At 46.3% G+C, this 22,307-nt stretch overlaps 1 protein-coding gene across 2 annotated transcripts in view; it reads right to left on the bottom strand.

Moving 5' to 3' along the window:
- Positions 1 to 22,307, bottom strand: part of LOC119969467 (probable phospholipid-transporting ATPase IIA) — a 280,025-nt gene that overhangs the window by 163,751 nt on the left and 93,967 nt on the right. The window contains exons 5-10 of one of the 2 annotated variants that reach the window (XM_038803124.1): positions 21,517 to 21,575; positions 13,864 to 13,915; positions 12,029 to 12,123; positions 8,834 to 8,914; positions 7,813 to 7,888; positions 2,670 to 2,746 (exon numbers count right to left, since the gene is read on the bottom strand). In XM_038803124.1, the coding sequence (XP_038659052.1) occupies positions 2,670 to 2,746; positions 7,813 to 7,888; positions 8,834 to 8,914; positions 12,029 to 12,123; positions 13,864 to 13,915; positions 21,517 to 21,575 (440 nt within the window). Of the gene's footprint in view, positions 1 to 2,669; positions 2,747 to 7,812; positions 7,889 to 8,833; positions 8,915 to 12,028; positions 12,124 to 13,863; positions 13,916 to 14,117; positions 14,250 to 21,516; positions 21,576 to 22,307 lie in introns of those variants that run through there. The other variant, XM_038803125.1, reaches the window with a different exon arrangement.

Genomic DNA, 22,307 nt, shown 5'->3' with positions numbered 1-22,307 from the left:
ACAGCATTTTCTCCACAATAAGAATTCGATACGAAAAAATGCTATGGCGCCTGTAAGTACATAAATACCATTCAATATTATTATCTGTGAGAAGCGATCAAGAACAATGATACAAGAGTGGTTCAAACAAAGTTACCAGCTAACAAGAGGCACCAGGACATTATTTAATCATGGTGTCCATTTTGTTTAATGTGGCTTGTATAATGGCATAATTTCTAATTCTGGAATCAATTTAATCGCAAACAGTGACCCTGGTTCCGTTCCAACTCATAAGATCGGTCTTGATGCTACTCCTGCTGCCATCTTGTGGCAAGTATATGGGAGAAACTCCTCAGTCACCCACATGAAAAATAAGCAACTTCAACCTTCAAAAAAAAATCATAGTAACTTGAAGGGGATGCTTAACATTGGTAATTTTAGCTTGCATGTTGGGAAGCCAGGGATAGTTCAACCTATGGATCAGAAAAGGTAGATGTGCCATTGAGAGGCAGGCCAGTCATATTTAAAACGAGTTGAATTCAATTTTGTCAATCACAAGCTGCAAAGTATTTTCCATCCATTATTTTCAAATGTAATCATTAGCTCTTTGCAGATAGGTTTTTTTTTTAAGTTCCGTGCTCATCAAGGTGGTGGTTATTTCATAGAAATTACAGTGCAGAAGGAGGCCATTCAACCCATCGAGTCTGCACCAGCCCCTACCTAAGCCCAGACCTCCACCCTATTCCCGTAACCGAGTAACCCCACCCCACCTTTTGGACACTAAGGGCAATTTGGCATGGCCAATCCACCAAACCTGCACATCTTTGGACTGTGGGAGGAAACCGGAGCACCCGGAGGAAACCCACGCAGACACGGGGAGAACGTGCAGACTCCGCACAGAGAGTGACCCAAGCCGGGAATCGAACCTGGGACCCTGGAGCTGTGAAGCAACTGTGCTAGCTACTATGCTACCGTGCTGTCTTCTTCCCTGAGGAAGAATATTAACTGTCCCAAAAATTCCCTCAGTCGAGAACTTCCTAGGTCAAACATAGCACTGTGAGACACAGCAAAATTCTCTCAAGTTTGCACTTAATCCCAACCTCTGAACAGCATTCACCAATGTGATATTTAACCAGCTCTGACACTCTGTGCCCTTTGTGCATCAAATGAACGATGTGTTTAGACGCGTGGGTTTCCTCCGGGTGCTCCGGTTTCCTCCCACAGTCCAAAGATGTGCGGGTTAGGTGGATTGGCCATGCTAAATTGCCCGTAGTGTAAGGTTAATGGGGGGATTGTTGGGTTACGGGTATACCGGTTACGTGGGTTAAGTAGGGTGATCATTGCTCGGCACAACATCGAGGGCCGAAGGGCCTGTTCTGTGCTGTACTGTTCTATGTTCTATATCCCCACTATGAACGGACGAAAGCTGCCCAAAACACACTTCCCCAAAAGGACTCTTGTAGCTGACTGACAAGAGATTAAAGTTGAAAGCTGAATTTGAACACAATCCCACAAATCTTTATCTGGCCTGGTGCATAGCATATTACATTTTTGATATTCTCGAGCATTTCCTTTGGGACTGTACAATTATTTTGTTTTCCTCGAATTTGTAAACCCAGCAGCTGGAACCCATGAGCTTTTCGTGGGATTTCCTGCCGGTCCCAGATTTCTCTAGGAGCAGAAATATCTCAAACAGCTCAAACATTCCCCAAAACCTCCATCCAGTGTTTTTACTTTAAAATTTAATTGACATCAATAGGCAGTAGGCATCTAAGTGCATACATTTTTCACAGTGTTCACACATCCTATCAGATGAGCAAAGACATTCTCACTCCATTCAACTTAGAATTGGGGAAACGTTTGTATACATACTGTGACACCTTTTCTAAATGCCTGGGTGCAATTCTCCGCTCCCACGCTGGGTGGGAGAATCGCGGGAGGGCTGCTCTGGCACCCCCCGCGATTCTTCCCACCCCCCGCAATGGCGACCCGCGATTCTCTGGCCCGGATGGGCCGAGTGGCCTGCCGTTCCCAACTGGTTCACGCCAGCGGCAACCACACCTGCCGCTGCCGGCGTGAACATGGCGCCAAAGGCTCATTTGTGGCTTGTGGGGGGCGGAGAGGGGAGTGAGCACCACGGCCGTGCTCGGGAGGAGACTGGCCCGCAATCGGTGCCCACCGATCGTCGGGTCGGCGTCTCAAAGGGACGCACTCTTTCCCCTCCGCCGCCCCGCAAGATCAAGCCGCCACGTCTCGCGGGGCAGCGGAGGGGAAGACGGCAACCGCGCATGCGCGGGTTGGAGCTGGCCAACCTGCGCATGCGCGGCTGACGTCATTAGGCGCCGCCGCCGCGTCATTCTCGGTGCACTGGGCCTTGACGCCAGCGGGGGGGGGGGGAATAGAGGGCGAGGAGCGGCCTCCGACGCAGTCGTGAAACACTCTGGGTTTCACGACGGCGTCGGGCCTTGTGGAGAATTCCGCCCCTGATGTTTAGATATTGTCATTACGAATGGGGAATGATTTTCACTAGTATTTGTCAGAAAATCTAAATTTTCATGAAGCATAACTTCACTAAAAATAAACATCATCAAAAGTTTTGGGGGAAATGTCTTAAGTGTTACTCTTTACATAGAGAGAGAACTGCGGAATTTATTTTAACCATTTTCCAGCCAAAGATTTTCAAACTGTACCTTGTTCTTTGGATGTGAGGTATTCATAACACTTCGCATCTCTTTGCCTGTGTAGATAACAACACCCACTGCAGTACCTTGAAAAGAGATTACATCAGAAAACACAGATAAGCAAGTTCCAGAGTCAGACATAAACTATTCTAAATGACAGACCGAATAATTTGCTCCACAGGCTCAGTGGGCACTATAATGGTCAATGTGATAGAATTCCTGCAGTGCAGCAGGAGGCCATTCAGTCCATCGAGTCTGAATTGGCCCTCTAAAAGAGCACCCTAATGTGGGCCCACCCTTCCACCCTATCTATGTAACCCCACTTAACCTGCACATCTTTGGACTGCAAGAGGAAACTGAAGCACCTGGAGGAAATCCACGCCGACACGGGGAGAAAATGCAAACTCCACACAGAGAATCACCCAATGCTGGAATTGAACCCGGGTCTCTGGCACTGTGAGGCAGCAGTGCTAATCACTCTCCCAACGTGCCGCCCCATTGTAAATGGGTAAAAAGTTGTAAAAGGTTTGAAAATGCATCGGGTTAGACTGCTTAGAAAAGTCTCAGGTTTGATCACAAACATGTGTGAAGTTAGTCAATCTCAGCTTGCAGCCGTAAGGATAATTCAGTTGGCAACAATATTTCCTGGGGTTGGGAAATGGTACGAAAAGGTGGGAAGAAGGAGAGGAAGCGGTTGAGATGGGGTGGGTGGGAAAGATTGAAAATATACGGCAAAAGGAAAGACAAAGTGGAAATGGCTAAAATAGTTCAATGTTAATGTCACAAAGTACTGGGGATTTTGTGTCTGCATCAGTCAAGGGAACTCCTGCAGGTTTCACTGCATCAGCAATCCACACATGGCAATTTGAACAAAGAGGCATTTCAGGATTTGTAAATCAGAATGGAGTAATTACCCAACTGCTCTATCACAAGTGACCTTGCAATTTAACTACTGTGTAAGGGGGAACACAGAGCCTGCAGTGTCTTTCAACACAGTCACGCTTCAAGAGAATAGAAGGTCATTATTAAGAGCAAAGCTTTGACATTTTGTTAACACAATTTTAACACTGAGCTGTATTATCTTATTTTAGGGCTGTACAGCATACAGCGAACAAAATACCGGGGACATATCTACTGGAATACACATTGGGTAAGTGGTGAAAGAGGCATGTACTAGGGCTGCATGTTGGCTCTCGCAAGAGGCCCACTCACTGACCACAGATAATGCACAGCAATAAGTGAAATATAGGAGTGGGATTCTCCGCTGCCCGCGGCGGAGAATCACGCCTCTGGCAAAAAACATTCTGATGACCCAGCAATTCCCGTTGTTAAGGTGGGAGTGGGGTACGTAGGATGTAATTTCTTGCCAGTGCCGTTGGAGAGGGAGGGCTGGATTTGTATTGTGGGGGGTTGGGGGGAGGTGGGGCCAGCCGATCGGGCCGCCCACTCAAACTGACAGTCCAATAGCGGGATTCAGAACAGAATCCGGGGAGCTGCCGCCATGTATAAATTAGCATGGCAAGGGAGAGCGAATGGCTCTGGGGCGCTGCTCCTAGCACCAACACAGACCAGGAGCAATTTTATGCCGGAGAGAGGTTAATCTCCCAAACGGAGAATCCTGCTTTTTTAGCCCCCATCTCTCCAGCCTCCAGCCATTCGCTGGCGGCGGAATCTCTGATCCCTTTGGCAGCGCACCCTCACCTGTGGATTTCCCAGTGGCATGGGGTGGCTTCAATGGGAATTCCAATTGACAGCGGCAGGAGCACGGAATCCCACCAGTCAACGGCGTACCGCCGAGAAACACGCTACTGGGAGGCCGGAGAATCCCACCCAGTAAATCTGGTAATATCACTCACTTATCCAACAGAAAATTTCAAAATGCCGGAAACACATTGCAGCTATCAACATGTGTAGAGAGGAAGGATTCTTACTCAGTAATGGAACAAAAGCAACGTATTTAAGAGGGCTGAATCGAATGAAGTAGCTGAGGAGGTGACAGCTGTGAGATTTATATAAGAATCACAGAATGGTTACAGCAGAGGAAGAGGTCATTTAGCCTGAGGTATCTGGGCCAGGTCTCTGCAAGAGAAACTTGCCTCGTCCCACTCCTTGCCTTTTCTTGTTGCCCTGCAAACGTTTTCTCTTCTGATAATTGTCCAATCCTCTTTTCAAAGTCACAATCTGTCTCCACCAAATCCCCAGGCAGCGCATTGCAGAATTCCACCACTCGCTGAGTAAAACAGCTTATCCAAATGTCAGCATTGCTTCTTTTGCCAATCACCTGAAACGGCTTCTATTGGTTCTCAATCCTTCCATCAACTAGAGCCCTCATGATTTTGAACACCTCTTATCGAATTTCCTCTCAACCTTCTCTTCTCCAAGAAGAACAAAGTTTTATCCCACGGCAGATTTATAGACTTAGAAAAAGATGCAAGACATCAAATCCTGGATTTTGACCTGAACAGAGCTTTTTCGACATATGTATTTTTGTATTGAAAATATCAGAAAATGCTGGGTACAATTTTCTGTTCTGGAGACTAAGTATAGTAGAGGGCTGGAGTGTCAGCGTGATTTCTGCTCAGTGGTGGGACTGCTGAGCATGCACGATCTTCTGCTTTTGAACTTATTCGTTATGCATCAGAGAGGAGCTTAGGCAATTGCACGGCAAAGTGGGCAAGAAGTAGGCCTACCATCACCTCATGGGATCGAAGGTCCTGGCTCCATTTTTAAATGGCACTCATTGCAGGCCAGGGGCTTCTCCCTAATCCTGCAGAGTCCTTTTGGCTTGTAGATGTGAGCAGTCAAATGCTGTGACATAAGAGGGCACCTCCTGCATTGCCTTTCATTCATTTCTAGATAAGAGCACTCCCGGCATTATACTTATGGTTGGGCAAATGCTCGCTGTTGCAGAGGCCCCACTGCCTCTTGTCGCTCGGGCCCTTGCTCCTCATGACCCTGTGCTGAACAACGATGAGCCCTCCTTCTCCCCATCTGAATGTGAGCCGTTATCTTAGCAGAATTACCTGCAGCCAGTATCAACTCCTCAGTGGATATGTGATAATTAGTGAGGATGTCCTTTACAGGTTTCTCTCCATCCCATAGGCAGCAGGCAATTGCTAAGCCCATCACCTGACCTGGCCTAGACATGGCATCCTCACCCCACACCTACCAGGTGAAGGACATCCTGGAGGACCAGAGATGGGTGTTCCTCCCATTCATAGATGATTTCATATAGGAGACGTTGCTCATTGATCATAGTAATGAGAGCCAGAGGCAAGAAGCCTTATGTGGACATTTTTCACTTCTCTCCACTATCTACAAAACTCCATAGAGAGACCATTGCCGTGGCAGTTTGGAAAGTCTAACCAATGAACCCTCGTCAGCCATGACCATTCACCCAGGAGGATGGAGGTTTGGAGTCATGAGTTGGCTGCCCTGCACCAGCCAGCCATTTCCATCTCCCTGCCTGCCTCTGACAGCAAGCGATGGCACATGGCACAGAATGACAGCAGCTCCAGACCTTGCTGGGATTTCAATGTTAAGAGACCCATAAGCCAGGAAAAAACCTGCTGCTGTGCAGGCTTAACCAGAGAGGAGAACGCAAATGAATATCTTTGATATCCAGTGGCCTCATAATTATTAGGTCGTTAGACAGCCACTTGTGCTGACCTTGAACTTTTCCCACCTTAAAATACTCTTCCTCTCACTTCAAGGGATCTCACTGACTGACTGAAAGGGGGGATTGGATTGGATTGGATTTGTTTATTGTCACATGTACCGTGGTGCAGTGAAAAGTATTGTTCTGCGTATATCAGACAGATAATTCCGTACATGAAAAGAAAATACATAATAGGGCAAACATAAAATACAGAATGTAAATACTAGACACAGGCTACGTAGTACCACTCGGCAGAGAGGATGTGTGAAGAGATCAGATCAGTCCAAAAGAGGATCATTTAGGTGGTCAAGGTGTCAAGGTCAGTGAATGACTTCCACATGAAGTCGCCTGCCCACCGGAACACCACCCTCCCACACTGCTCAATGCATCACACCTCTATCACTCACTCAGCAACACTCTCTGGCACTCTTGACCCGAGCCTAATAGCCAGAGACTCCACCTTCTCACACACTAACAAATGTCGTCAGCCTCACACTCACATTTTACTGACTCCACATAATTTCAACTATTCAGCTGCTACAGGCACTTTGCCCATACACAGCGCGTCACAATCACTGGCATTCTGCCCCCTCTTTCTTGCAGGACAAGGTGGCACATAGTGTAAAGCAGCGGGGGAGGGGGGGGCGGTGAAGAGCCTGCGGGGTGCTTGTATCTCCTGAGTCCTGAAGAGGAGGTGCTTCTCTACATCATGATGCCAGCTGTAGCACAGCCCAAGACACCAACCATTACTGAGAACATTGGGGATGATGACATGTTCCTACGTAATGCCCCTTCTCAACTTTCAGCTCACCATCATCCTGCTATGCAGCATGACGGGAAAACTCGAATGGTGTGACTGTGAAACCCCTGCTTCCCATCTCACCCGCTGTACCCCTTCTAGGTTACTGCTACATACACCTGGGAACTTCCGCCCATCCAATTGCAGCAGCTAGTTGGTTTGTTGACATCAAGATATTAGCAAATCAATGTGTTTCGACACACACAGAGGGCACACTCTGAGAACACCACATGGACTGTGCAAGCAATGGTCAGAGGAGCAGCTAGTCCTGTGCAAATCAGATGGGCCTTCATATTGCATTTAGAAGTGGTGCTACACAAATGAATTTTGCTACCACAATCCTCCTGAAACTATTTGACAAACTATTCTTTGCTTCTGGATGGAAGCAAAACATTCATTTTTCATACAATGACTTATTCTCATTTAATTCAGCAGACCATGTGCTTGCAAACAAACAATAACATTTTCTGCAGATCCATCATATGGAATTGAAGCCTTATTATATATTATATTTAATGTCTGTGATGGATGTTGTCATGAAGGTGGCTTCTCCTGAAAGGCCCATTTATTAGTCAGCAAAGACCGAATCAACAGGAAGCAATTGAGAGGTTTACAAGAAAGCTTTGAAAAGTTGGAAAACAAGGAAGACACAGGTTTCTTTCCTGTTCCTCAACGGAAAGAGAAAATCACCTTACCAGAAGCAATGACAGTACTGGCCCACAATGTGTTCTCGATGCTCAAACTCTCATTAACCGGTGGGTCACTATCCTCCTAAAATGTACAAAACCAAGGATTAGTCTTCCAATTCAAGTAGTTGCCAAATATCAAAGCATCGCTAGTCCCGAACTGCCAAAAATATTCTAAATAGTATCACATCAGGCTGCAAATTAAAGCAATATACTCTTCAATATGAATACATTCAGCAAGAGTGCCACTCCTGCTACCTCACAAAGTGACAATTTTTATTGTGTGCTAGCTAAGCAACTGTTCTTTGCCACCAAATCTCAGGCACCAGTGAGCACAATTGACTCACTCTTGTGTAGTTCACTCCAGAAGAATCAGTCAAATTAGTCAGGTACTCCTGCTTCACCCATGACTGAGGGGTGAGCTGGAGTCTCTGAGCCAAATGAACCAGAAGAATTTTGTTGCTGGATCCTCAGTCAGTGCTGAGTCAGCTGTTCTCAACAGGATGGTCCTGTGACCTCTACAACTGTCTCCAGAGTCACTGGTGAGGAGAGAAGAAAACTCGGAAAGGATTCCCACTCCTGATCTGCAACCAGCGATCTCTTTTCAAATCTCTATTGCAATATTGGGAGGGAAGTGCATTTGTCACAGCTATGCTGCGCTCTCCTCTGCTTGACTAAACAAGCCACATTCCCTTGAAACTCTCTAATGAATATTGGTCACTTGGGCAAGGATTCAGAGGCCGACCTGTCCCTGTGGAACAGTAGGCCAGGAAGTTGCCAACACCTTCAGGAGACAATGAAAGAAATTGGAGAGGCAAAAATAAGTTAAAACCAAGTTTCACCATTTGCACAGAAAACATGGGTAAATCCATGTTCACGCAAACAATGAAACAAATGAAAAAAGCCCCTCACGATAAAATCTTTTAAAAATGGAATAGCAATAATATACCTGGCATAACATTGGGGAATATTGAATTATTGCCAACCCCTGTATGGAACAATTTCTTCACAGTCGCCCACTTTAACTCACCCGAGTGAATGTCCCAACAAAACTGTGAATGTCAAGGTTTGGTTCTTCTGCGTAAACATAAGATCGTGTCTGTAGTAGATCCTGTGGGTGAAAATGAAAACAGATAAGAACAACATCTGTGAGCCATTACCTGACAGATGCTGGCTGAAAGATAACCGAAAGATATCCCACCCACAGGAAACCAACAAGAGTCAGGTTTTGCTATTTGTTGACTGGGTAGATTTGGCTCAATAATCAATGCCGTATCTACTTACACACAAATTTTTTTTCACAAGATTCATCGGTGGTTGTCAGAAACCGCAGGTTGACCACTTTGGGAATTTCCTGATACATATTACGCACATGAAGCCAAAGTGTTTGCAAGGTTATATTCTGAGGCGTGCAAATGTGTTACAATTTAGAAAAACCATAGTTACCCTCTCACAGTGACACCAGTCAGTCCCTGCATGAATCTATACCCTTTAGAGTTTTCAGTTAAGGGCAGCACGGTGGCGCAGTGGATTAGCCCTGCAGCCTCACGGAGCTGAGGTCCCAGGTTCGATTCCGGCTCTGAGTCACTGTCGGTGTGGAATTTGCACATTCTCCCCGTGTTTGCGTGGGTTTCGCCCCCCCACAACCCAAAGATATGCAGGGTAGGTGGATTGGCCATGCTAAATTGCCCCTTAATTGGAAAAAATTAATTGGGCACACTAAATTTATTTTAAAAAAAAGATTTTTCAGTTAATGCACATGACGTATACACGATTGTACCACCCTTGGGCCAAAATGATGCAACCCACACTCCCACCATCGAAACATGACAATATTTTTTTTGAGGATCCATACAGACCTTCCACGTGGTCCATAAAGTAGGATTGACGCTACCGGTAGGTGAGATGGACGACAACCCAAGGTACCGAGGTCAAGAAAAAGCAAGGGATGGGCAGCACGGTGGCGCAGCGGGTTAGCCCTGTTGCCTCACGGCGCCGAGGTCCCAGGTTCGATCCCGGCTCTGGGTCACTGTCTGTGTGGAGTTTGCACATTCTCCCCGTGTTTGCGTGGGTTTCGCCCCCGCAACCCAAAGATGTGCAAGCTAGGTGGATTGGCCATACTAAATTGCCCCTTAATTGGAAAAATGAATTGGGTAATCTAAATTTATTTTTAAAATAAAAAAAAAGAAAAAGCAAGGGAGCAGTGTTTGGAAATGTGCTCTGCTCCCCTCAGACTCCTGCTCTCCCCCACTATTCTACTGCTCTCCCTGAGAACAGCTCCCCCTGTTCCCCAGTCTCTTCATGCTGTGCTTCCCTGGGATCCTGCTACCTCTGTGCCCCGACTCTCTCCAGGATACTGGTTTCGCTACGATCCCACTCTCCCTCCGCTTCCCAGTGCATTCTCTGTGCTCCTGCCCTCTCTGTGCCACTCCTCTCCCTCTGGCTTCTAGTGCTCTTTCTGTGCTGCTGCCAAAGGCAGACAGATCGCTGTCACAAAAACCTCTTTTGAGTTGGAAATTCTCTGGTCATATTTTAAACTTTAGTAAGATAGTTAAGTCCATAAGACATAGGAGCAGAATTAGGCCATTCAGTCCATTGAGTCTGCTCCGCCATTCAATCATGGCTAATATGGTTCTAATTCCCATTCTCCTGCCTTCTCCCCATAACCCCTGACCCCTCCATTAATCAAGAAGGCAAGGAGCAAAGTGACTATGTGAATCAAAGCTGTGAATTTGATATATGAATGAGCTGAGCAAGACTGCAAACAGATGTGTACCTAAAGCCAATTTAATAAGAATGGGTACAGAACAAGAATAGATCTTAATGGGTTAAAATTCAATGGGTAAGATGTGCAAGGTGTGGAAGAAAGGTGTCATTGGGAAGTGGTTAAATTTAAGCTAAAATCAAGCGATGAATTTAATTAAGTCTGGGAGAGCAGTTTGAAAGACATTAGATAAGATAAGGAAATGATCACAGGGATGTAACATATTTAAGAGGATACTGGAACCTGTACATTGAACTCCTTTAGATCTCAGCCAACAACAGGAATAGTGGTTTAACTGCCAGCCAGCAGCATGAAGGAAGCCAGATTTGAAAAGCAAACTGTTGGTTAACCTCAGAAACAACCCCAACAGACATGAAGGCACAGTGTGGTAAAAGTTATTGGATTTTTATAGATCTTATAACCTGTAAAATCAAAATCCCACTCAAAATCAGCTGGAAGCCTTTCAACCAAAAAGCCTGCTTCACTGAAGCCTACAAGGATGGGAAGGTGGGGGAGTAAGAGAGGTCAGAGGAAGAGAATGGTTTTGGGTCCAATGATCCAATGATGGTGGCTGGGGGAAAGGTTGGTTGTCAAGAGCAGACAGAAGGAGAGGTGCCAAGGTTGGGGGGGGGGGGGGGTCACGATAGGGTTCAATGAGCACTATTCACATCCAGATACCTCCTCAAAGCAGCCATTACTCACGCACGTGAGTCTTGACATAGTGATGACTATGGGCAGCATCACAGATGAGCCCAATGTTGGTTATCCCACTTAAGCAGAAGTAACTGGGCATCAATATAGGACAGACCTCTTCAGTTTCCTTATCTCAACAGAGGTGCTCAGGCCAACAGTGGCAACCCTACTGCTGCCCCAGCTGAGGCCAGTTACTTTAGCAGAGGTTGATGATTAACCTGTGGTTATGCAAGTTCAACTACTCGCTATTGTTCATCCATCAAGGGTAGGGGGAGTCAGTCAGTTCTTGCCAACAAAAACTGAAAGCTTCCCTGTGAAGCATCCAAAACCAATTTTAAAAAGCTTTAAAACGGGCAGGTTATAAAGGCAACTTAGATCAACAGTACTGCAGCTAAGAGCAATTAGGGATGGGCAATAAAAGTTGGTCTAGCCAGCGAAGCTCACATCCCATACCTGAATACCGAAAATGTGAATTTAGAAGATGACCCTCATTTTGAGCTATTTTCTCTTGTTCCAATACCCAATCATGCAATTTGTTTGGCACCAAAATGTGGCCAAAAAAATCTCATTGCTGCAGCAGTAGAAAAATAACAACAGCATTAGATGAAAGAACAAAGCACAGATGTTGTGATATTATTTGTCTTTGCGGAGGGAAGGCAACTGTGGAGAGAGAAAAAAAGACAGGCAACTACTCGGCGACAAGAGGCGGAATTCTGAAGACCATCTTGTAGTCAGGATTTTCCACCAAGTTATTCCCGTAGTACTTACAGCTGCTATGGGTAATCTCTGAGTACAGCCAACAGGCAAACGCATCTTCCAGTCAGTCTCACCATCCAGCTGATCTGTACGAACGAAGCAGGAACCTGGAGGGCAGAAGGAAGGATGACAATCACACATGTACAAGCCCCTCCAAAACGGCATCATAAAGGAACATGCTGCACGCCGTTGGGACGGCTTTAGGACGTCACCTGAGGCCCACCCCTGATGCTTTGCCCCCGATGGGCCGAGTTCCCGACCACGCGGGATCATGTGGTCTCAGCGGTCGGGAACCCGGCATGGCAGCTGCGGACTGTGTCCAGTGCCGCCATAGTCGGGCGGGAGCCATGCTGCTGGCCAGAGGGGCTTCGGCGAGGGCTGGGGGAACTGGTGGGGGGTGGCCAGGGGATGTTCGGAGGGGGGCAGGTCAGATCAGATCCGCCCACGGCCGACACCATGTTGTACCGTGTGGCCGATGGAGGCCACTGACCCGGCAATTCTCTGGCAGTTTTTGTCGTGGAGGTCGGGCGTTTTACATGGCGTGACTGCTAGCCCCTCACCGGTCGGAGGATCGGTGCTGGGGTGAGCCAGTTTTGTGACGTAAAACACCACAGACATAGCCTGGAAATCAGAGAATCCAGCCCATTGTTTGTAAATAAATAAAACTTTGTTCTTACTTTTACTCGGTTTGGACTCCCGCATCCTTATTAAAATATTCTTCACCCCCATCCCGGTCGCTACAGCGACTTCAAGAGGTGTACTGGAATTTTAGGAAGCTCTAATTTAGAACTGGTTTGCCCCAGTAAGCTCCACTCCTCAGGTTCAATTAGCAAGGCTAATTTACAACATCGGACAGCAGAACAAATCCGTGGTCATGTTATATTTTAAATCAAGAGGACTGTATAAAGTCAAACTATTCTGCATTAACTGTACCACCTATTGTTTGACAGACACTGCAATCAGTGACATGACAGTGTATTTAACCTGGTTGCATCTTTATTGGGTTTGAAGGGGGAAGCTGAATTGAGATCGCCGCTGTGAAGACTACTGCCAGGATTATTGGAGGTCAGGGCATGCAGCTTTTGGCACTCATCTCTACAGCTTGCTGTGGGGGAGGAAAGGGAGCGATAGGGGATGATGGGTGCTGTCATGGTTACTGATAAGCAAGATTTTTGGGCAGCTGTTCGAATCTGTTACAGGTCTGGGAGCTGGACTCACAGACACAGCTCTGAATTAGCAAAGCAGCCAATGGATTGGTTGTCACCTTGACAGCTGATCTTTCCCATTTGGGTTGAACAATACAGATGAGTAAAGGAAAAGTGCTGAGAGCTCAAAAGCCTGCCAGTTTGCTTTTATCCGGGACCTTCCTGGGTCTAAATGGCTCAAATATCCTGAATAACCTCAATGACCTACTGCCAGGGCAAGGGCAGGGGATCGATCATCTCTTTCTTTTAAAAGCCCATTTACAGCTGCTCTCTGCCGCATTGGTCATTGTTCACTTGTTGCTTTGTCATAAACTCAAGCACTGAGAATTATACAGGCACATCAAAAATGAAAAACGGATTGAAAAATACAATAATCGTAATAACAAAGAATTAGACTACTTTTCCAGGACTGGGACAATTTAAACACCATTACCCAATTGCAATTGATTATACTGAATTATTACTGATTAGATATGCAGACTGGATTAACTCGGCAGTGGAACCATTAGTGTCTTAATATGCTCAGTATCAGAAATATGACCAATTGGATATTCAAGAAAAGCAGCCACCTCATACTAAAGAGGGAGGCAGCTGAGAGGGAAACTCTTTAAAATTTAAATTAATTACTCAGCGCGTACTTACCATTTTTATCTGATGTTCGGAGGAAGATCATGTCAGCAGGTACCCGCTGATTCTATAAAAAATGAAAATCAGAAAACAACTGGAATAACAGAATTTGCAAAGAACTCCCAAATGAAGAAATTAACGACAAGATTTAATCTTTTGTTAGAATCAGAACCAAAGCAAATTAAACATGCATTGACAAGCGCTTCAAATAAGAGTAAACAACTTTAGATTGTCAATACAAAAAATACACAACTTACACAAGCACTCACATCATATATGGCAGCACATGAAGTTCCAAAGTTCTCCAACTCAGCCTCCACTGTGTAGGACCTCTCACTTCCCCACAATCCATTTGGCTTTTGAGTCGTGTTTAACAACAGATGCATTCTATCCGAGGTCTCCAGAGACAGTTAACACCAACAAAGCACACGTCTATGAACCCTCCCTTCCTCAGGTCACATCAGTCCTGGTGGTGTAGCTATCCAGTGTTCCCTTTCAACCAAACAACCCAGTACTACCCAGTTCATGATCTGATCCTCTAACAGCAACTCTCAGCTTTTTTGTGTGCGTGAGCTATTCTCGTTGCTTTTAGGTTTTGATCGTTCATACATCATTTTCCCGACAGGGTCTGGAATTTTGTGTTTTTTCTTTCTGCCTAACAGAAAACAATTTTTATCATTGCGAGCTTTGCAGGCTTCTCCTTTGCATGAATTCTGTGTTTCTCTTTCTATCTGTCTACATTCTCGATGTGCCTGAACCTGTGTGCTGATCACTTTCTACCTCTAGCACTTCTTTATTCTTCACACCAATAGTTTCTTTGCCTGACCACATAACTTTTATTGTTAACTTTTTAAAAATAAATTTAGAGTACCCAATTCATTTTGTTCCAATTAAGGGGCAATTTAGCATGGCCAACCCACCTAGCCTGCACATCTTTGGGTTGTGGGGGCGAAACCCACGCGAACACGGAGAGAATGTGCAAACGCCACAAGGACAGTGACCCAAGGCCGGGACCGAACCTGAGACCTCGGCGCCGTGAGGCATCAGTGCTAACCACTGCGCCACTGTGCTGCCCCTATTTATTGTTAACTTAATAAACAGAATCTTTACTATTGTCACAAGGAAGCATACATTTAACACTGCATTGAAGTTACTGTGAAAATCCCCTTGTCGCCACACTCCAGTGCTTGGTCAGGTACACCGAGGGAGAATTCAGAATGTCCAATTCGCCTAACAAGCAAGCATGTCTTTAGGGGCTTGTGGGAGGAAACCGGAGCACCCGGAGAAAACTCAGGTAGACACGGGGAGAACAAGCAGACTCCGCACAGACAGTGACCCAAGCCAGGCATTGAACCCGGGTCCCTGCCACTGTGAAGGAACAGTGCTAACCACTGTGTTACCATGCCACCCATTCTTGCCAGTTGCTACCTCTTTCAAGTCAAGGGAGGCCAGGACACATGGACCAGAATTTTTTATTATTCAATAAAATTACAATTGATCCAAATCTCATAGAAGTCCTTTGCAAACATTGTTAGAAACAATTACAGACCTTTTAAAGAAGTTACAAATTTGTCCAACTGTACTACTTCTGGGTCAAAAGTCAGTTTAGAACAATCAAGACCTCCATACAGTTGGCTACTTATTTTTCAAGATTGTAACATAAAGTTCCATTTGCTGATGATAACCAACTTTATTAGTTTACACAAGTTACAAGAAACATTACAAAATAAAACAGGCCATTTCAGCCCAAAAAAATCTTTTATTCCTTTCAGTTGTTATATTAGTTTCTTGCTCATGTAAATTATCGAGCTTTCCTTTAATGCATCTCTGCTATACACCTTAATCATTATTGTGAATTCCATGTTCCCATCACTCACTGAGTAAATTGTTTTCCCCATCCTGAATGTGATCATGATGCCCTCGGAGGGGGAGGACGCAGAAGTGGTAGCGGCAATGGACGCGGAGAAGGCCTTTGATCGGGTGGAGTGGGAGTACCTGTGGGAGGGGTTAGGCAGATTTGGGTTCGGGGAGGAATTAATAGGGTGGGTCAAATTGTTGTACCAGCCCCGGTAGCGAGTGTGGGGAGGTAGGGGCCTCAGTCTGGATCCCGATACGGAACATCCACAGGTTCGTTCCAGGTAGGATAGATGGTGGGTTCCTAAGCTGGCATAGGGCGGGAATCAAAAGGATGGGGGACATGTTTATCGATGGGAACTTTGCCAATCTGAGGGCGCTGGAGGAAAATTTGGATTACCGCCGGGGAATACCTTCAGGTACATGCAGGTTCAGGCGTTCGTGAAAATGCAGGTGGGGAAATTCCCACTGCTGCCTGCCCAGAGGATACAGGAGAGGGTGGTCTCGGCGTGTGGGTAGGGGATGGCAAGATATCGGAAATATACCAGGAGCTGCAGGAGGCGGAGGAGGCCTCGGTGGAAGAGCTGAAGGGCAAGTGGGAGGAAGAGCTGGGCGAGAAGCTGGATGAGGGCCTGTGGGCTGAAGCCCTGGGCAGGGTCAATTCCTCCTCATCTTGCGCCAGGCTCAGCCTGATTCTGTTTAAAGTGGTGCACCGGGCGCATATGACGGGCGAGAATGAGTAAGTTTTTTGGGGTGGAGGACAGGTGTGTGAGGTGTTCAGGGAGCCCAGCAAACCATGCCCATATGTTCTAGACATGCCCGGCACTTACAGAATTTTGGAAGGGCTTTGCAAAGGCTATGTCTAAGGTCTTGGATACTCAGGTAAGACCGAGCTGGGGGATAGCAACATTTGGGGTATCGGACAATCCGGGAGTGCAGGAGTCAAAAGAGGCCGGAGTTCTGGCCTTTGCCTCCTTGGTAGCCCGGAGAAGGCTCTTGTTAATGTGGAGGGACGCGAATCCCCCAAGTGTGGAGGCTTGGGTCAGTGACATGGTGGGGTTTCTCAGGTTGGAGAAGATAAAGTTTACCTTGCGAGGGTCTTTGCAGGGGTTCTCCAGGCGGTGGCAACCATTCCTTGACTTTCTCGTTTATGTTATGTGACTTTCATGTTATTTGTAAGGGGCGGATGCCCCACTTTGCTTTGTTTGATTTGTTAAATTTTTTAGAGGGTTAAGTTGTTTTTGTTGGCATATTGCTTTGTTTTCTTTGCATTATTTTCTCTTTTGTAGTGTTTTGTAAAAATTATTGAAAAATCTGGAATAAAAACATTTTCTAAAAAAATAAATTGTTTCCCCCAAAATTCCTCACTGGTTTTCGTTTGTTTGTTGTCACCATAGCCATAGTGAGGCCATTGGCATTGTCTTGCTTCTTCTCTGACTTTCTTCAAGCTTCCCTCAGTCCACATCTCAATGTCATCCATCCATCCTATTTTTCGCCTGCCTCTTCTGTTTTTACTCTCAATTTCTCTTTCAATTGTCGTCAGGACAAACTGTCAAGTCTTCACTTCCAACCTGGCTACCTCCCTCTCTTTTTTAAAATAAATTTAGAGTACCCAATTATTTTTTTCCAATTAAGGGGCAACTTAGCATTGGCAATCCACCTCACCTGCACATCTTTTGGGTTGTGGGAGACACGGGGAGAATGATCTCCCTCGCTTTAATTGTACTTAGCAACCCTTTTCATTCCTGAACTTCTACACTTGATCTAACCCACTCATTTGTCTTTCTGGCCATGCAGCTGGTTCTGAACATCCTCAAACATACCCATATTTCAATGGCTGTTATCCTTTTCTTATTCTCTTTCCTTAGAGTCCTGTTCTCGCATCCATACTGTGGAACACTTCACACTGGTGACTTTACTCGACTTTATCAGCTTCACACTGATGTTTTGGACTTGCAGACACTAAAGTCACTGGCCACACCTCTTGCCATAGATAGCCTACCCTTGGATGTAACTTTAGTGTTTATCATTGAGCCAGGGTCCTTATTGGATTTATTCTTAACTATCCTGCAGGAAATGAAATCTTACAATTTGCAGTTGAGTAGTTGGCATTGACAACAACTGTGACAAAATACAAAAAGACTTCAACAAATTGCAGATTGAGTTTGTAAATGGCAATGAGGTTCAGTAATAATAAGTGAGATGTTGCATTCAAAAGCAAAGAGGTTATGTTAAACCTGTCTAGAAACTTGGTTCAATCATACTTTGTGTACTGTGCACAATTCTGGGCCTCCATATTACAAAAGGGATATAGAGACTCTGGAGAAAGTGCAAAAATTGTATGAAAAGGATGATACCAGAACTAAGAAGATGCAACTATCAGGAAGGACTGAATCAGCTGTGGCTTTTTTCTCTGCAAAGAATACAACTAAAAAGTGACTGTGATGGTCCTGAGCATTATGAAGGGGTTTCGGAATGCAGGTGAAGAATGGATATTTCCACTTGTGCTCTGTCCAAAACTAGAGGCCTTTAATACAGGTTACATTGGCCCCTCCACCCCTCCCCAAACAACACATAGATTGGACTTTCCCCGCCCCCTACAATACAGAACAAGAAACCCCAAATAACCTGAAATCTATACAGAATAGTCAAATAATCCCAAGCTAACCTTGCCCATCTATACCCATTAAAGTCCTATTTAAATACTTTTAGTACAAGTACTTGTTCCATGACGAAAGCCTCAACCTCCTTTAATGTATTGAAAAATGGAGCGGGATTCTCCGTAGCCCAATGCCAAAATCGGGATTGGCTATCGGGGGATAACGGCTTCCGACATCAGAATTGGGGCAGGCACCGCTGTAACATCTGTTGCCGATGGTCCGCCCCCTCCAAATCGGCGTCATCGGGATGTGCACCACGCGCAGTCGCAATGCCGTTGGCGCGTCATCAGCAGGCCCACCCGTGATGCTCCGCCCCCAATGGGCCGAGTTCCCAATGGCGCTGGCCACGTGTGGTCCCAGCAATCGGGAACTTTGCGTGCTGGTTTCTAATAGTGTCCAGCGCCGCTACACCCAGCCAGGATCCATGCTGCTGGCCGGGGGCTTCTGCGAGGGCTGGGGGGGGAGTGGTGGGGGGTGGCCACGGGGTGGGCGGGTACGTGGTTCAGCACGGCCGTCGCCTTGTTTCCAGTAGGGGCAAAGGCGTGCCCGGCTGCAGCTTGTAAGCCCCGCGCATGCGTGGCGCGGAACCCGCCGATTCTCCGGCCGTAAACCGCAGGTTCTCCACGTGGCGCCGGTGCTAGCCCTTCACCGGTACCCGAATCGGCGAGGGTTTCACGTTGATTTCCCCGCCGTGAAGCACCAGGGATTCTCCATTGGTGCCAGCCCTTCACTACAGAAACAGAGAATGCAACTCTCAACCTCACCGGGTAACCACTCCAAAATGCATTCCACTCTTATATAGCACCGACTTAATCTTATTAAAGGCTGCACACTTCTTCACTAGCTCTGCCCCTGCATGCTGGTAAATCTGAATGTTGCTTCCTTCGCACCTCACTTCCCGTTTCTCTTTGGCTCATTTCAGGATCCACTCCCTCTTCTGGAACCTATGGCAACAAGGTGGCTCATGCGGCTGAGGTCTCTACTGGAGTGTTTGGTGGGCCCTATCCATATCCAGCTCAAGAAGGGACATATGTTCATCCCCCATCGCACCCGCACCCCCCACCCACCCGCTTTGCAAACATCTGTGAAAAATACTCGGTGACCTCAGGCCCTCCAACCCCTTCTGGCAGCCCCACAGTCCTAAGGGTCTGTCTCCTCGATCTGTTGTCCAGGTCCTCAACCCTCAGCCTCGTGTCTCTCTCCTCCACCAGCAGCATCTCAGCTTTCAACAAGGCAATTTGGTCACTATGCTGCAACAAGATCCTTTCAGCATCTCTCCATGCTCTTTCACGGCCTCCAAAGTTTTTCCCAATGTCTCCCATGTCGGGCCAAGTGCTTCCTCAATAGACATTTTGAGGGTCTCCATCATCTCCCTTCCTTGCCAGATTGGCACGGTGGCGCAGTGGTTAGCACTGCTGGCTCATGGCGCTCTGGACCTGGGTTCGACCCCGGCCCCAGGAATGTGGCGTTTGCACATTCTCCCTGTGTCTGCGTGGGTCTCAACCCCACAACCCAATGCTGTGCAGGGTATTTGGATTGGCCTCGCTAAATTGCCCCTTAATTGGAAAAAAAAAAGAATTGTGCATTCTAAATTTATATTTATTTATTTTTTCCTTTATTTTTAACTTAGAGTGCCCGATTCATTTTTCCAATTAAGGGACAATTTAGCGTGACTCAGAGCCAGGATCGAACCTGGGACCTCAGCCCTGTGAGGCAGCAGTGCTAACCACTGCACCACCGTGCTGCGCCCACGTACTCTAAATTTTAAAACACCCTTCCTTGCCTTTCAAAATGTTTACCAAACTGTTTTTCGAATTTGCTGGCCTTAAGCCCAATCAGCGTTTCCACTGTGATAGGAGTGGTCCCCATCGCCAAGGTCATCCTCGCCATCTTCCCTCCCAATGCTCTTCACACTCTCTCTGGCTCCGTCGAAGGACTACCAGTTGTACCCTTCTTTCCAGCAGCCTTTTTTGTAACTTTCAATATACTTTCGTCAATCAGTGCCTTATACAATTAGATGGGTCAGATTTGTCCACCAAATTCTCCTGAAAATCAGGCAAAAAAGACCAAAAAAAGACAAGGACCCTGGTGGGAGCGACCTTATGTGCGACCTTCTCCTACATCCCACTACCGGAAGTCACCATTTACCATCTTCTGACAATTGGAGTAGCTACCTTAAACCACTACTCTTTTATTTCAGTTTTGTAGCCAGTTTGCAATCCGTTCTGCCACTTGCCCCATAACTGCACATGCTCTATCGTTAGTCAGGAGTTTTATATTGCTTCTTTAAATAATTCAATTCATCAGAGTCCACTGTCAGTCGCAAAGCAACAGCATCCAACATCGACCACAAGTCTTTGTGAGCTATGTGGGGTGAAATTCTCCAATCCTGATGTCAGTTTGACTCCAGCATCAAGTCAAGGGATCCTCCAGGTGCCCAGGGGCAGCAATGTCATCACACAGTATAAGCAGCCAATCATACTGAAGTTTCCTCATAGACAGCAAACCAGGAAATAAAATCCACTCAATTCCTTCACAACTTTAACTCTACAGATAGTAAAATAAATGATTGGGACATGCACGTGGAATTAAGGTACAAGCTAAAATATCAGACAAGCTTTAAGAAGAATTAAAAAGTGGATATTTTATCAGAAAATATAAACGTACTTTTTCAGGACCAATGAAAGCTCTTGGCGGTCATCATTAACTTAGTGCACCATTAGAAACTCAATTACTCCTCACTCAACACAGTGTAACTTTTCCAAGAGTTTTTCAGTGAGGCTAAAAGCCTAACAGTGGAAATTTTCACCAGTTCATTTATTTCTAATTAATTGCATTCTGGGGGAATGTCAACGGTACACCCTCTGGATGACCACAGAATCACTGATAGCAACCTCTAGATTTCCATGTTTAACTCCATTTGTGACTCCAGAAGCTGCTGTCAGTTCCAGTGGAGTAGCGATGGTGAATACGAATAGTTTCATCATTATTAATGACTCAAAACCAGACAACAAGATCTTCCCTGTAGAGAACTGTACTGATTATTCTTCCTAATACTTATTGGCTTCCAGTTGTTTCTGATATATTTTCTATAACAATGAGACTCTACTAATTGAAAGAGATCTTTATTTTTAAATCCAAATGAAATACCAACCTTATCGACAATGATCAAATCACCGACTTGAATGTTTGAGCTCTTGACAACCACAGTCCCTAAAGTGATGAAGGAAGAATACATTTTAACACAACTTCATCAAAATCAAAGATTACAACTAATATCCCATTTATACTGTCAAATGAAGGATGGAGCCTGACACATCAGAGCCCAGGTAAGTACATTATTTTCTCAACATTCATGCACATACCCACTTTCCAGAAAGGGGGTAATTCGATGTTTATTCTCAAAAATACCTTGACCTGGCCTGACATCAGGGGTAGCGCACTTCTTCCAGTCCCAGTAAGATCAATTGACAGTATAGATCAGGTTCTGGTTTTGAGGGAGCCAAACCAAATGGGGGTGGGGTCGGAATTTTCTGCCAGCATGCTACTCAGAGCCATTTTAAAAAAAATTGCTTGGGGCAGAACTAAGTGGCGGGTAGCCAGTGAAACTAATTAAGAGGTTTATTAAGGCCCTTCCCCCATGGCAAGTGAGCAGGCTGGTCCCCTGTAACAGCGGAATGATGTAGGGCGCAATTCCCCCCCCCCACGTCGGGTCCCGCCACGCCACCCCGGCATCCGCACGCGATTCTCCCAACCCCCCCCCCCCAAAACCAGCGCGGCGAGAAACACAGCCGGCCGCTCGGAGAATCGCCGCTCGCCGTTTGCAAAAGGCGAGCAGTGATTCTCCGGCCCAGATAGGCCGAGCGGCCGCCCCAACACAGCAGGTTCCCGCCGGCGCCATCCACACCTGGTCGCTGCCGGCGGGAACTGCGTGGGAATGCTGGG

Source organism: Scyliorhinus canicula, chromosome 7, assembly GCF_902713615.1.
Source record: "Scyliorhinus canicula chromosome 7, sScyCan1.1, whole genome shotgun sequence".
NCBI classification, from domain to species: domain Eukaryota; kingdom Metazoa; phylum Chordata; class Chondrichthyes; order Carcharhiniformes; family Scyliorhinidae; genus Scyliorhinus; species Scyliorhinus canicula.
The sequence above is the reverse complement of the archived record's forward strand: the minus strand, read 5'-3'. Positions and strand labels throughout refer to the sequence as shown.